General features: G+C 39.7%; 1 protein-coding gene across 8 annotated transcripts in view; it reads right to left on the bottom strand.

Moving 5' to 3' along the window:
• Window positions 1–16622, bottom strand: part of LOC121861523 (BLOC-1-related complex subunit 8 homolog) — a 113738-nt gene that overhangs the window by 11209 nt on the left and 85907 nt on the right. For 2 of the 8 annotated variants that reach the window (XM_042359345.1, XM_042359344.1), the window contains one exon: window positions 1387–1971. The exons of 1 other annotated variant lie outside the window; for it this stretch is intronic. In XM_042359345.1, the coding sequence (XP_042215279.1) occupies window positions 1713–1971 (259 nt within the window). In that variant the 3' untranslated portion in view covers window positions 1387–1712. Of the gene's footprint in view, window positions 1–1386; window positions 1972–3058; window positions 3108–16622 lie in introns of those variants that run through there. 5 more of the 8 variants (XM_042359355.1, XM_042359352.1, XM_042359343.1 and 2 more) reach the window with 5 other exon arrangements.

The following is a 16622-nucleotide window of genomic DNA, read 5'->3' as shown; positions in this document are numbered from 1 at the left end:
AACTGGGCTGTTCTGGAAAAAGATGCCCAAAAGAACATTCATCACCAAGGATGAAGCCTCTTTACCTGGGCATAAACCCATGAAAGACCGTCTCACTCTATTGCTTGGTGCCAATGCTTCAGGGGATTTCCGACTGAAGCCTATGCTTGTCTACCACTCTGAAAACCCCAGGGTGTTCAAGCAACAGAAAGTGGTAAGAACAATGCTTGGAGTTTATTGGAAGTCCAACCGTAAGGCATGGGTGACAAGACAGTTCTTTAATGAATGGGCTGTTGATGTGTTTTGCCCCTCTGTCAAGAGCTACCTAACCACCAATAAACTTCCTTTAAAGGCTCTTCTCCTCATGGATAATGCTCCTGGTCATGACCCTGACCTTGCCAGAAATTTGGAGTATAAATTTGACTTTGTGAAAGTGTTGTTTTTGCCTCCAAACACTACATCACTCATACAGCCAATGGACCAGAATGTGATCAGCAACTTCAAGAAGTTGTACATGAAGAAAATGTTTAGGAGGTGTCATCAGGCAACTTCCATTGATCCTGAACTAACACTGAAACAGTTCTGGAAGACACAATTCAACGTCCTGGAGGCTGTAAAATTGATTGTGTCATCATGGCAAGAAGTCTCCAATAGAACCCTCAATTCTTCATGGAAAGCACTGTGGCCATCAGTAGTCCATGATTTTGAGGGATTTGAGGATGACACAGAGTTGGACCAGGAGATTGTGTCCATTGGTCAGTCATTGGGTCTTGAAGTGGAGGAGAAGGATGTGGAAGAGCTTGTGATGTCTCATGAGGAGGAACTTACTCCTAATGACTTGAAGGAACTGGATGAGATGTTACGGGTAGAGGCTGACAGTGGTGAGGAGGAAATTGAAAGTGATGACCATATGTCAGCTAAACAGTTGAAAGATGTGATTTACCACTGGGAGAAGTTCAGGGAACTGGCTTCAAAGCACCCAGAAGTGGAAAAAACTGAACTAACTTTGTGTCATGTTGAGGACTCAGTGGTCTCCTTCTTTAAACATAAGTTAATGGTGAGGAGGACAGATGCCCCACAGACCACAATTGACACTTTCTTCAGTAAAAGGCAGAGGGAACAAGATGCTAGCCCTCAGCCTTCCACTTCAAGAAGGAGAGAGGATGTTCATGGTGGAGAATCTGTCAGTCCAGAGGTTCCTGACATTTTCATGGAAGGTGACTCACCTTCCAAGAAGCAGTAAAATGCTTCTCCTCCACCTCCACTTCCTTCTCTTCTCCCTTCTCCTCCTGCACCTCCCACTTCAAATGCACATCATCACCATCATCCAGGAGCCTTCTACATACACACCTCAAAGTAAGTAAATTTTTCCGCCATTTTTGTTGAAGTTAGGAAATTTTCGGTGAGCTGGAACCAATTACCCAAAAACCCATTGAAACAATGGTTTCGGTTAACGAACGTTTCGGTTAACGAACGACCTTTTGGAACGGATTGAGTTCGTTAACCGAGGGGCCACTGTATCTCCAACATAATACTGTATTATGACTTTCCTTAAGAAGCTTTAGCTAATTAAAAAATATAAAACCATTTTAACAATAATGATATGAACTCATAAAATCTTTGTCCTATTCACTTGGGAACAATTACTGCCATCATATATCAATAACCTGTCTATCAAAATGTTATAATCTGGATTCTATTGAATGCCACTTATATACTTGTACTAAATACTGCTAACTTGAGTCTTCATTCTTTTCCTTTTCATCACTATTTTCAATCTCTTTTTTTTCAAACTTATCCCCATCTTTCTTGTCTCCTTTCTCCTTCTCCTTGCGTGTGTGACTCTCATAAGAGCTTCTGGCATGCTGAAGAGCTGACTCAACACGAGAGGCAGTTTCCCTGAATGCATCCGGTAGGTCGGGAAGGTCAGGAAGGTCGATGGAAGTGATGTGGGAAGAGAGGCGCTTGTACATGCTCGGTTCCCGTTGCTTCCTGTGCCAACAATGAGATAGAAATACAAATAAAACTATTGTCAAATAAAAGAAACATACAGATGTTCCTTCAACACAACGATTTAGTAGATATTCATGACAGGTAATACAATATTAACAAGGCATATTTTCATTTACAGTCATCTATCTATTGTGCATCACAAAACTATCAGTAATTGAAGTGCAATACAGTATTGGAAACCACATTCAAGGCATTTAGTAAAGAAAAACAAAAAATATCAAATGATGCACTTAAAAATTGTCAATATATTTGTATACTGTACGTTTTTCTTCCCACAGTAAGACTTGGATACACTTATTTTCAGAATGTCGATATACACAGTAGGTATACTCAATGAATGAATGATTTAAGAAGTAATGCTGGGAGTACTACAGTACAGTAGTTATGAACCAACGCAAGTGTATCAGGTGACAAGCAGCGGTGAATGTGACAATAAAATTAATATGCCAGGTGTAATAAATACATCAAGTATCATTGGATTATAATTAGTAATGTATGCATCACCCAAGAGGTGTAATATGGTCGACCAATTAAAAGTAACGCTGGAGATAAAGCTAGCAAGCAATACTGGATACTGTACAGTGACTTATGAGCAGTATACTGGTGTTACTCTTTACCTGTAATTTATGTTAAATTTTGAGTATATCTCCTGAATACATGACACAAAAAAGTAGCTTCATAAAAAAAAAAAACATAAGTATCGAAGACATTCAGTAGTGAGTACGGTACTAAATTCTAAACGAGGTCAGAAGATTAATCAATATACACAGCACAGAGAATAAAAAAATCTACTCCTTGGCATCACTGTACCAAAAATCCAATTACCACATTTACTTTTGGAGTAATGGAGTCATCAATGCACATTCAATCTTTAACTAAAAACAATTACTGTACAGAGAGAAAAATCACAAATAGAATATAACTTATGGTACTTCTTAACAACTACGCACCACAGCAGCTAGAAGAGGAGAGAGAGCGGGGAGAGAGGGTAGGAAAAAGAGGGGGAGAGCAAAAACAAAATGAAAAACAGTTATGAAATATGTGGGAAAATAAAAATCTTACTTACATCATACAATCTGGGTGCAACTAAATGGTCAGATAGGAGCTATTTTGGTCTGAAACATGCAAGAGAGAGAGTAATAAATAATACTAGACACAAAAAGCATAAATTATCAACTTAATACAATAATACAAAATGAAAAACAACATTATACCATAAAAAAGTAAGTTTGTAGAGTTCAAATAAAACAATCATTGATGTAAACACACAGAATATATTTGTTAACACAATTTGTTTGAAAGAAAAGCACTGAAAACCAAAGGATAAATCATGAAAAAAAATAAAGAAAATCATGAACTGAATCTAAATATAATTTTATATTTCATAATATATTTACTACAAAATACCTGCACAAAAAAGTATGAGCATACTCTTAGCTTTACTCAGCTTGAATTTAAATGTGAACAAAATTACAAAATAGGACACTCTAGGTCACATTTTAACAATATTTTACAAAAGTACCAAAAGTCAATGCAAAAAAAAATGTGTATTAACCTCAATACAGTATGTACAGTACATAGTACAGAGCTAATTACCATTATTATTGAAACTTCACTTAATTATCATAATGCCTGGCATATATGAATACCCTTGCAATCTTTACTTTCTTTTGAAATCAATTATAGTCTTACATGTACTGTACTACCTTCTGAATGATGTGTTTGGAAATTATAAGAAGTGTTTCACAGCCTTTGAGATGAAGTAAAACAGGGAAGTTGTACTGTATTAATGTAAGTATGGTAGTGTAGTGTAAGGGGATTTAAATATATAGTCACTCAAGTCTTTAAGAACCATGTTATGCTGAACTTTGTTTAAGTCTTTAACAACTCGTGCAACTATCTCCAGTAGCTTTATAAAGCAAATGTACCTATCAAAGTTCAAGTTTCAGATTTATACGTGAATAGTTAACAAGAATTTAAACATTGGGGAGTAAGTTAGTAAAGAGATTAAAAACATACAAAAAGGTAAGAGCAGAGTATTGCATCATAACTTTTGTGCAACAAGTAGGATGTGTCAACTGCATAACAGCAAGTACTGTACTGTACAAAAATAACAAAAGTTGGCCCCGTGCATGGAGAGTGGCTTTAGTGCAGCAACTGAAATCTGTTAGCACTATTGACCTTGATCTTTGGAGGCCCTTTGATCCTAACATCATAGGCTACACCCTCTGTACTACTAAAGCTTTATGAGAAACAATGCATGGAAGGTGGCATTATCACAAGGTAACTTAAATTTTATGTTTAGGGAATTGTAACCCTGACCTGTAAAACTAATATCTAAGGGAACCGTCCTCTTATTGGTAACAAGCAACTTACAGGACAATATATTCATAAGTTCATGGATCTTTCACAACATAATTTGGTAGCCAAAGTTTTCCCTTTATTACACAAACCTTAACTTTTGATCCAGTGACCATAAAATCAAGAACTTCCTCTCCTAGCAGTAAGGTAACTATGCAAGACCATGTTCATTATAGCATGGAAACACGTTACAGTTCAAAGACCAAAACTCTGAACCATCTTTCCCTTCCAAGAGACAAGCATGTTTATTGGTGCAAGGTAGGTAGATACCAGGTAGCCTCACTCCCATAGGATCTACGCTAATGAAAATAAAAATGAAATTTTTATTTACGTATTTTTGAAAGCTTATCATGGTATCAAAAGTTGTACAATAAATGTATGGAATGGAGATTTTTTGTTTTATTTTAATTGGAGCCACTGATTAAATATATGAAATAAATATAAATATCTTACTTCCGACACTTGCGACCGCTGGATTCCATCCAACGTCGCTGATTGGCTAGCGATGACATCACTTATTAAGCTCCGCCCACTTAGTTACATCAAACAGTAGAAGCAGATAATAATACCTCAATATTACTATATTCAAGTCAATTAGGGTGGAATATTATTGTAATACAACAGTTTTTTTAACTGAAAACCATTCGAAAAGCGATTACGGTAAAATGTTTTGAACAACGAAAGAAAGTGAAAGGCGATTGTTTTCGTCATGGTTTTATCCCACGTTCCACTAATATGTACGTCATTTCAGCAAAAATATTACATTTCCGTGAATGTATTATATCAAGCACATTATGAATAGAATATCATTGTAATATAACAGTATTTTAACCAAAAACTATGAAAAAAAACGAGTAACATCTCTTGAACATCGGAAGGTTAGGTAAAGTCTTTTGTTTTCGTCATGTATTTAATTCTATTTTACATAGAAATACATCACGTTTCAGCAAAACTACTATTTATTTCCGAGAATATATTCATTCAGGCGCAGTTTAGGTAAAATATACGTGTGATGTAACCGTTTTTTAACTGAAAACGATTAAAAAAAACACGTGTACCGTCTAGCTGATACTCAACAGCTGGTAGTGCGTCATGCGTCATTGTAAACAAAATGAGGTTGAGGTGGATTACCGGGTATTATATTAAGTGTGAAATATCGAAAAGGTTTTTATTACCGGTATTTTTAATAGATCAATGGGTACTGTAATACCGTATATGATATGATAAGTTAGCCTGTGCTAAGAACTTCAACATGGACTACTGAAAGCAGGTTGTAAGGTAACTTAGCCTATTGTAAGTTGGTGAGCTTCATCTGCTGAAGGCACTGCATAGCTTTTCATTACTAATTGGTACATATTTTATGTTTCCATTGTTTACTGGCAGTAAATGTTAAATATTTTTCATTTCTAAAGCTAAAAGTTGCTCCTTCCCCTTCCCATCATGCACGGATTCAACCTAACAAAACTATTACCCATGTAGAGGTCGACCTCCAATTTTTTGCCTAAAAATTTGGTCTTAAAAACTCGAACTACACACGAGTATATACGGTAATCAAATACCCTGTACTTATTAAATAATCATTATGCTTTTAATCATTAGTCTTCACTTAATACTTTAATTTATGGCACTGTGTTAGTAGCTGTGCACCTCCCCGATTTCTATAATCATTCACTTCACAACATCTGTATAACTAATATCTCCATTAGCCGGAATTCCTCAAACCTGGAACTCTCCGATAGCCCGAATTGAATTTTCTCAGAAAAACGTTCCCAAAGCCGGAATTTTCTGGAAAATTCAGGTTTTGGGAACAATTTTCCAAGGGGGCACGTTTTCCGGAAAATTCCGGGGATAGGGGAGTTTTTCCAGGTCTGAGAGATGTAAATCAGGTGCATTTCCATAAAATCCGAGGATGGGGGATATTTTTCCGGGTTCAAGAGATGATGTAATGGGCAATTTCTGGAACTTCTGAGAACATTCAACACACTTGGGTTTATAATGTAAGGCACATAACTGATCTACAACCCCCATTACAAATAACTGACTAGGCATTGCAACATCTGGAACATCAGTGACATCATTTCAACACCACACATCACACAGCAGTACAATGCACCAATGTCATCATTAAAAAGTCAAGGCTAGCATTTAAAGCTGTCAATGCCAACAAATCAAAAACCCTGAGATGCGTGTAGTACTCACTGCATAATTAAAGGTACCATATTTTGCGGCGTAGAAGATGCACTTTTTATTAAAAAAAATATACCTTGAAAATTACCATGCGTCTTCCATGATGCTAGTTGATGGGTTGTAGTGGAGTTTTTCTTAGGGTCAACTGAAATCAGCCCCTTACAAAGACTGTTACCTCATTATTTAGCAATTACAAGTATTCTCTATATTATAATACAATTTATTTTACTAATATTGTTGATATACTGCAAAAAATATGATTAGTTTCTTAGTAGGTAAGAAATAAAAGATATACGGCTGCAGCTACACAACCCTTGCTGCTGTGCGGTTTGTTTACTAATGGCAGTGGTGCGGCAGCGCCATCTATTGAGGAGTTGCGAAAGGTTGTCTGTTGGTTGTTTGCTTACCAAAAATTTTAATTCAACTGATTTTTACCGAGTTCCTATTTTACTTTTAATTTTTTTTTCTTTAGATGTTGATATACATGTTTACATTTGCTTACCTTCTACTGATGGAAAATATTTCTCGTCATTGTCATACCGACAAAATCAAGAGAAAGAATGTAAACACTACAGCCCGCTAGACGCGGAGGTGACCAGGTGTAGAAAATGAGTGATGTATTCAAGATTTCCACTTCTTATCCGTTTTTTTTTTTTTATTAAAAATTTATGAAAATTACGACTGATAAGCAGTTCTAAGTGATGATATTCAAAGAGGTATGTGTACTTGTCAGTGATGGGCACAGCTAAAAGAAAAGTTAGCTTCGCTAACCGCTAATCTGCTAACGAAAAAGCTAACTTCGCTAACGCTAAACCGCTAAATAGCTAAAAATATTAGCGGAAGCTAACGCTAACCGCTAACTTTTATTATATGTATTTAGCTTTGTTTTTTTTGTTTTTGTTTTTTTTGGGGGGGGGGCTCTAAAACCCTTAAAAACAGACTTAGAGCTGAAATTTTCATATGTTGTCTTGTAGCTTAGACATTGAGCTTTCCAAAAAGGTATAGCATGCCAAGATCAGATGACGATCAAGGTGTACACAAATAATTAAATGAACAAATGAAATTAAACATTAGTTTACATTCAAGTTTCAACATACAGTTTATAATCTTTATTTACTGTACGAAAAGACAGAAAGTATTAAACAAATCCAAAAACTATAGTACTGTATAGCATAGGTAGCAAATAGCATCACGCCAAGATCAGATGACGATCAACTTATCAAGGTGTACACTGTACACAATTTCACAAATAATTAATTTGCATTCTCATACAACCTATCGGCCTTATTCATTATTCATGTAAATATGCAATACCAACCACATACACATTATACCAGTGCATTTTTATATAATTTATTGTTGGTCTTAGTCATGTAAATAAACAGAAAACTCTAAACTTTAATGAAAAGTAAGTTTTTAGAAAATTTTGTTTGGCACACACCTTGGATGACATCCTGGTTATGAACTTATGCAGTACTTAGCAATAAATTACACAATGCCGCTCAGCTGCTGCAGCTCGGCGTCAACAAATCATGTCTTGTCACGTTTACACGTACTAACACGCAGTCAGCCAAGCGTGCCTAACTGGCTGTTGGAGACACGCGTCGCGGCGTTACACGCTTACAACAGATAGGAACAAACGTGTATAAATTTTGTTAGCGGACTTAAAGTTAGCGGAACTAAATTTAGCGGAAGCTAATTGGTCCGCTAACGGTTTCCAAAGTTAGCGAAAACGCTAATCCGCTAACGAGAAAGTTAGCTTCGCTAATTAGCGGTTAGCGGAACCGTGCCCACCACTGGTACTTGTGTGAAAAGGGCTGTATATCAAGCAATGGTTTCACTGGTGTCGGTTACTAAGTATAAAAAGGTTTTTTCCTAGAATTCCATTTCCCAAATCAGGGTGTCTTCTATGCCGCAAAATACGGTACTATATACCATTTTTTGATCAGTTGTCTAAGTGCAAAAGTAGCCATAGCGAGCTATCATGTATCAATTAATTTTAAAATAGAAATAATAAAGTAAAATGTTATAAGACAATGGTTTAGTAGTGCTGTTAATGTGTGTGCTGTGTAAGTGTCTTGGCATGTCACCTCACCACCTGACTCTGTCACCTCACCCTTTGCTTCGTTTGCTCAGCTCGGGATTACATTGATTTATTACTGTATTATTTTACTTTTTCAGTATTGTACAGTATGTACATTTAAAGAAATATTTATATTTGCACAGCTTTGGGGTACAAGTCTGAATGGGAAAACTACCAAATTGTTCATCTTGAGTTTCAGTACAAAAGGCACAGTAAGTGTAAAGCGACTTTTTTCTCTGACTGTACATTCCCTAGGCACATACCGGGTATTCTATGCCAATTAATACAGCCCATGGACCAAGAATTAATCTGCAATGTGAAAGCTGCATTCTCTGCAAAGAAGTTTAAGCTCCTGAACGACTATACCAACACCAAGGATGAGTTGCGTAACCTGGGTGACACTGATAGCAAGAGCAAAGAGGACGAGGAACAACAATTGGCACAGCAAGAAGTACTTGTGAAACACTTTTGGAGAACATTCAACGTCAAGAAAGCTGTGGACTTCTTGGTGGAGGCATGGGATCAGGTGTCTGTAGTAACGGTTCGTCACGCATGGAGACATGTGTTGCAAGATATTCCAGGTGGGAGGCAGAGTCAATCTGTGATTGGTGAGGTTCAGCCTGTTGCAGTAGCAGTGGACCTTGCCAGAGAAGCTGCGCAGAGTGTTACAGCTAAAGGCTTCTCCGAGATCACCAATGACGACATTATGGAGGTGATAAGGGTTCCTGATGTGACTGCCGACGAGATGTTAGAAGACGATCACGTCAGTGAAGAGACAGGTAGTGGGTCATCCCGAGAAGAACACAAGTTAACATATGGTAATGTTAAGGATGCCATCGAGTGTGCAGAGAAACTGAAGCTCATCCTTTCCAATGACCCTGACGATAACCGCTATGAAGTCTTCAATAACCAGCTGTTGCACACTATGGAGCCGTACATCAAGGTGTATCAAGACAACATCAACACTAGCCGTCAGCGTAACATCACAGACTTCTTCGCCCGCAACCCACCACAGCCAGCCCAAGCCAGTGATAGTGATGGTGACTTTGAGGGATTTGTCAGGGAGGCCCTGACAATTATGGTGGATAGTGATGGTGATTCACCTGAGGGCCAGTAATCTGCCCTCTGCCTCGGAACCAGCCGCCATTCCTGTACGCTGACCCATCTCTTCTACTAACTTAAGTGTTAAACCTAACCTAACCTTGATTTTTTCTAACCTAACCTACAGTATATTATTCTCTTATTGATTGTTCTCTTCTATATTATGTGTGTGTGCATACCATCATAAAGTTAAGATGCTATTTTTACTAAAACGTAGGTATTGTGTCGGGAAAAGTGGAGTTTGGGGGTCGGCCCGGTCTCTTATTTCAATTAATCCCATATGTTATGTTGTTCACTTTACGTGTTTCTCGCTTTACGTGGGCCTCCGTGGGTTCAATTGACCACGTAAAGCGAGGGTTCACTGTACATTGTATCAAGTTTTATAAAGATAACTTTATTAAAACAAAAACAAAACCTTTCACAGACTTCCTAGTTATGACACACTGCATAACAGTAGTCTCCTTGTCAGTATTTTTTCACAACCTTTATCCTTCAACAACCCTTTTCTACAGCAACATTCTGTTGCAAGTCAAGATCTTGTACTCTCCTTAACTTTTCTATGTAAACTATATTAATCAGCAAGAAGAAATCCAACCCTTCCTAGTTTAAATCTGCCACATCTGGACCTGAAGTGAAGGCTCCAGACTATTAACCTGATCATTTATCAACATTGTAAGGCTGTCCTGAGGTCATTGGTGAGTCAACGTATCCTCCTGGCTCCAGCAGTTTAGGCAGAAATTAAGCCTCTTCACAGACCAAAAAAACAGTTACATCTTGTACCTTTTGAGGTGAAGCCCACACAAAATCACAAAGAAACAAAGCTGTTTCCCTCCTACAGACTGGGGTGACAGAAGAGCCCACTCCATAAAGCAGAATATCCAGAATTCTCTCCCAAGCTTAATGACACTTTGGATGAAAGCAATTCAATGCACAAAAAGTTCTATGTACAAGACACCTACTGTACATGGTTGCCCTTTACCTGTCACTTATTTAAGTATTTTTTTTTTTTTTTAAGAGTGTTAGTCTTACTTCATAATACAAGGCCTAAGGCCAGTAAAACAGCCCACTTTTATGTGCAAAGCAAGATGGAGAAGCTAAAATCCTGTGAGAGGTAACACCTCAGTGAGATAGTGAGTTAATGAGAACAATATAATTTACCTTCAAGAAAGTTGGTCCACAAAAAGTCTAACCCTTAAGTTTCCCTCCGAGGTGCTCGTCTGGTGAAAGGGCCCTGGAGTGAGCCCTAAGTGTTATGGACCTGCCGGTTAAAATATTTTTGTTGGAGGGCGTAACTCAGTCTTGTGGCCTAGGTTCGCACACACTGTTAAACTACTGTATGTATGTGTCTGTAATACTTTAGCTTTGTAATTCAGATTTTAGCAGGTTTAATCCACAAGCCAATCAAAACCCTATAATTCTCATTAAATAATCCAACCCTTTCCAAGCAAACAGATGCCCTGAAGGGTTTCTCGGTGCTCCACTATGAAACACAGAAAAGCACACGATATCTGTTGAGCAGCAGATGCTGTACACAAACCCTGTTATTCCAAGAGAATTACAGTCAACTCATCAACCAGCATCTTGAATAGGGGTTTCTATGATTCCACATTCAGGTTTAAATTGGTACCCATCCCATTAACAAAACACTATCCAAATGATTGGCTGAAATAGTTACACAATGAAGCCACAGACAAATGCTGGTTGAACAAATGAAATTATTCTTGCAACCCCAATCAAAAAAAGGCTGAAATTCATTGTGCTCTATGAATGGGACAGTTGTGTGGTGTAGTTGTGTTCACTGATCCCCTATAGCTGTATCCTGGGTGTAAGCACAAATAAGTTATCCATGATTATATGAATAAGCTCCTTCAGCATCAGCACTCACTGACCTCTCAGCTTTCTGAGGAAACTGTTGCTTTGATCTCCTATTTTAAGGGATATGGCCGTGACAGATGTAATAATTGTATACTGGTGTCAGCTGTTAGTGAACAAGATGTAAGCCTGGGTAGGATCTTGACTTGATGAATATACTACACGTGTTAACTAAAGCCTCATGATTCTTAGTGCCAGGCTCCATCATGGAAAATTAACCAAACAAAATTGAAACATGGCGCAACCATATTCTTTGTACCATTCCAACTACTGTATGAAGTACTGTAGAGGGTATACTACTACCTGTACTACTAATAATAATAGCTGGTCTTTTGTTTCTTAAAAGTGGCAGTTCCTCTAAAGAATTCACTTGCACTTGAAACACTACAAAGTCAAGGACCTGAGATTAAAAAAGAAAAAATACTACAAAAAAGATCACAAAAAGTGAGTTTACATATCCCTAAGTTCTAACAATTCCCAAACCTTGTAATTCTCCATCACAGTACAGTACCCTCTTCAGGATTATAAGCTTTTACAAAAAAGGTCTTAAGATGTTTCTTAAAGGCCTCCACAGAAGTCAGCTGCTTCATGGATGCAAACAGTGGATTGTTCAATCTAGGTGCTGTACAGGAAAAAGATTATGCAGCAAAAGAACATTCCTGTACTGCTCTAGGCTCCTCAAAGCATGAGAGATCATCTCTACTACACAAAATCATTTCAGAACTTGTGGTCAGAGGATTTTGTAGGTAGGACAAATACTTAGGATCAGCAAACTGCCTTAAAAGTCATTAGGCAGTTTGAAATCTATTCTACCTTTAATTAGAAGCCAGTGCAATTCAATCAAGAATGGGGTACCAGGAGCCCTCAGTGGGAGAGCAATAATAAGCCTTGCAACCCTGTTCAATACTGTTTGAACTTTCTTTAGTAGATAATTAGGTAGGCAGACCCCTTATGATTTCCAATAATCAACCCAAGACAAGATAAGTGAATGTAATAGTGTTGTAAGACACTATCTATCCAAAAACTGTAGAATTCAATAATGAAAGTTGCAACTCTTAACCACTGAATTAATGTTCTTTAAAATTCAGTTTTCAGACAAAGTAAACTCTAAGATTACAAACAGAATTAACAGGACTGAGATGGACTTCCCCAAAGTTTAAAACGAGTCAAAATGATCTGCGCTCTCCCCTCCTATTTCCTCTGATGACAATAATCTCAGCTTGGAGAAGGTCGTGGACCCAAGTGCTCCCGTTAGTGACCAAGGAAAATGGCCGCCTTGGATCGTTGTGTCTTGGGGGAAGAGGAGCGTGGTGTGAGGAAAGACGCAGCTGGCCCAGTTGAGGAGTGAGCTTGACACTCTAAAGGGGGAAAATAAAGCCCTCAGGACTGAACTCCTTCAGGTAGGTGTCCTGCCTAGCAGGACACCTGCAAAGGAGGAGCAAGAGTGGAGAGTGGTTGTCTCCAAGGGGACTAGGGTCAGACTCAGGAAAGCTGACCAGGGTGTGGAGTGTAGTAACCCCTACCAGGTGCTGGAGGAAGCTGGCGAGGAAGAGAAGAGGCAGGACGGTATGGAGCAAGGAGAGGAAAGGGCAGTTGTACAAACCCTGCCCACAGGTAAGGTCGTGGTAGTTGGGGACAGCCAGGTGAGGTTCTTAGATAGGACTTTTTGTGGAAGAGATAGGAAATGTAGGACTAGGGTGTGTTTTCCTGGGGCTGGGATAGGGCATGTAGCTGAGAGGAAAGATAGGGTTTTGTCAGGGGAGGGTACCAATCCAGTAGTGTGTCTTAGTGTGGGAGGAAACGACAAAGGAAAGGTTAGGAGTGAGGAACTTTTCAAGAGGTATAGGGAGGCGCTGGGGAAGATTAGAGATAGGGGAGGGATCCCGATAGTAAGTGGTGTCTTGCCTAGAAGAGGGGTTGGTTGTGAATGACTGTCCAGGGATATTGCCATAAATTGCCGACTGGAAAAACATTGTGCAAACAATGGTTGGGCATTCATTGATAACTGGCAACGATTCTATGGCAACGACTACCTGCACAGTCGTGACGGAGTACACTTGTCTCGTGCGGGGGTAAAGACGTTGTCTGCATCCCTGGAGCGTGAAATTGTTACTCCAAAGGAGGGGTTTCGCCAGTAGAGAGAGGTCGGGGTAAGTGGGAGTAAAAAAATAAGCTGGTCCTGGGAAGTAAAATTGGTTACTCAGGACAAGGTGGTAAAACAGGACCAGGGAAGGGTAGGTTTAAATGTATACTATACAAACATTAGGAGCGTTCGAAATAAAATAGACTTGCTGAGAGTGGTTGTATGTACCGAGAATGTAGACGTCATAGCAATCACCGAAACTTGGATGAATCTGGCGAGCAAAATTTTTTTATCAGAGTACCACATAGAAGGGTACAACCTTTTTCACAAGGATAGGGAAGGTAGGAAGGGGGGAGGGGTCGCGCTCTTTGTCAAGTATACATTAAAATGTATTAATAATTCAATAAAGGGTGAAATAGGAACCGAGTCTGTATGGGTAGAAATCACGGAAGGAAGAGAAAACTAATTATGGGGGTGATTTACAGGCCTCCAAGTCTTGGGAAGGAAGCAGCTCAGCCCATATGGCAGGAAATGAGTAGGGCAGCAAAATATAACAACCTGTGCATTATGGGGGATTTCAACTTCAGAAATATTGACTGGGACAACATTGTAGGTGACTATGAATCTGAAGACTTCCTAGTCGCAGTACAGGACAATTTTTTGAAACAACTAATTACAGAACCTACTAGAGATGACAATATATTAGACCTAGTATTAACAAATAAAGAAAATATTATCAGAGATATCACAGTTGGGGAAGAACTAGGTAACAGTGATCACAGAGAAATCAGGTTCACCCTAAATTGGGAAACGAAAAACAATGACAATATGGTCAGTGTATGATATATATGGACACAAAGTAGTACCTTCAGCTGTATATTGTTATATTACTATTATTAATTATGTATAGTAAAGTATTACAGAACATGTATTAATTCTATGTAATACTCCATTTATTGTGCACCATATTATGTATATAAATTATCACATTTATACTTTATGTATTCAGCTTGTGAATGCTGGCATCTGTATAGGCCAGCGCGTAGTAATACATAAATAGATGTAGAGGTAGTGAAGACCGAGTCCTGGTGGCGTGCCCACAGGCTTTCGCATCCTACTGTATTGTCTCCCGTACGAGAATAGAACCTACTTTTAAAGACAACAAGTGTTTGTATATACCCTCAGTAATATAGAACATTCTTTGGGTATCTGGCAATACGCTAGATGGCGCAGTGATTATTTCTCAGTGAGATTCAGTGGACCAAGCCTTCCCCGGACTCTGTTTATGGCATCTCTACCACTTCAGCCGACAGCAAGACTACTACAAGCCTCTAGACTTACAGTGTTGTGAAGTGCTATGCTGTGTACAGTGCTATGCTGTGAAGTGAAGTGTTTTGTGAAGTGCTGTGCTGTGTATTTTAATCATAATTGTCTGTGCAAGTTGCGGTCAGCTGACTAAGGGAGCGACCCGACAGTATGTGCTCTCCCATCTCTGGTCTGAGGGTGACTGAGGAGCTAGCCGACGCTGGCCACTCGCTCCTATGTTTGGCAGCGCGCCAAGTCTCTCCCCTCCCGCCAGGCACACACACACACACACATGCATTCACCTTATATTTCTGGTGACTTACTTGAGACTTCTGTAATTCTGTGCATAGATTACGAGGGGCTGACCCGATCTTTTGCACAGATAGAGTACAGAAGCAGTCGGCATGTCTCACAGGGATCAAAACGATACCCTGGACGATGGGGTTACGAGTTTTAGTGTGGGAGACCTCACCCCACCCATGCTCACACCACACGCCCCCCACAGTGACACAGCCGAGTCACCCACAGAATCTCCTCGCTCGTCGCAAGCCAGCTCTCCTGCGATGCATGCGTCCACAGATCTCCTTCAACTGATAAAGTGGATGGAAACTTCTCGACGCCGGGACGATATTGCAAGGAGAGAAGAGGAAGAAATTAGGTACAAAGTCTGAAAGACGACGCCACAAAGAGGAACAAACACGCAGAGAACTCGAAGAGATACGTAGACGTGAGGATGACCTTAGAAGACAGGAGGATCAAGCCAGATTTGAAGCTTTGATTTCTCTGTTAGCCTCCCCACAACGTTCTACCGTACAAGATTCGTCTGCTACAACTGATGTTGATGCGACTAGAGGTACTGGTACCTCATTTCCCAGAGTCGAGTCAACAACACCTCAAAAGGCTGCTGTACAGACGCCTCCCTCTCTGATGTCTGACGCTTCTTATCAGATGTTTCGGGAATGGCGTCGACGTTGGCAAGACTACGCAACAATGGTTGACCTGTCAAGTTTATCACAGCCGAAACAAATGATCCAGCTTCGTATGTGCTTGTCCTTAGAGACACAACGTACTCTCGAGCACACACTTCAAGTGCCTCCTACGACAACTCTGACGGTAGAGGCCGTGCTCGACAAGTTGCAGGAACACGTCAAGGGACAGCGCAACGAAGCACTCAGGAGAAGACAACTCCTCCAATGTAAACAGCTTGATGGAGAATCTTTTGACGCATTTTTTGTAAGACTCAAAAGGTGTTCAGAGGAAGTTGATGTTTGTCCCGGACATTCTCAAGTCTGTGAAGAGACACAACTTAAGACGATCATTTTAACGGGTGTCCGAGATGAAGAGCTAGTTCAGCGTCTCATTTCCCTCGACCCCACTTCCTCCCTTCAAGATGTTGTTACGAAATGTCGAGCGTACGAGGCCGCCAGGTGTGCGACTTCAGCTTTACGCTCACAGCCTGACCAGGTGAGGGCAGTGTCTTCCTACAGAAAGGGTAAGAAGCAGCAAGGTAACCCCACCCCTCACCCTCCAGCCACACCTTCAGCAGCAGCTTTGTGTAACAGCTGTGCGAGACAGCATAATGCCTCCCAGTGCCCAGCTGCTCAAAGCGTGTGCAGAAGTTGCGACCGCCAGGGTCAC

Source organism: Homarus americanus, unplaced genomic scaffold (genome assembly GCF_018991925.1).
Source record: "Homarus americanus isolate GMGI-L3 unplaced genomic scaffold, GMGI_Hamer_2.0 scaffold24260, whole genome shotgun sequence".
NCBI classification, from domain to species: Eukaryota; Metazoa; Arthropoda; class Malacostraca; order Decapoda; family Nephropidae; genus Homarus; species Homarus americanus.
Note: the sequence above shows the minus strand (reverse complement) of the source record. Positions and strands in the feature narration are given on the sequence as shown.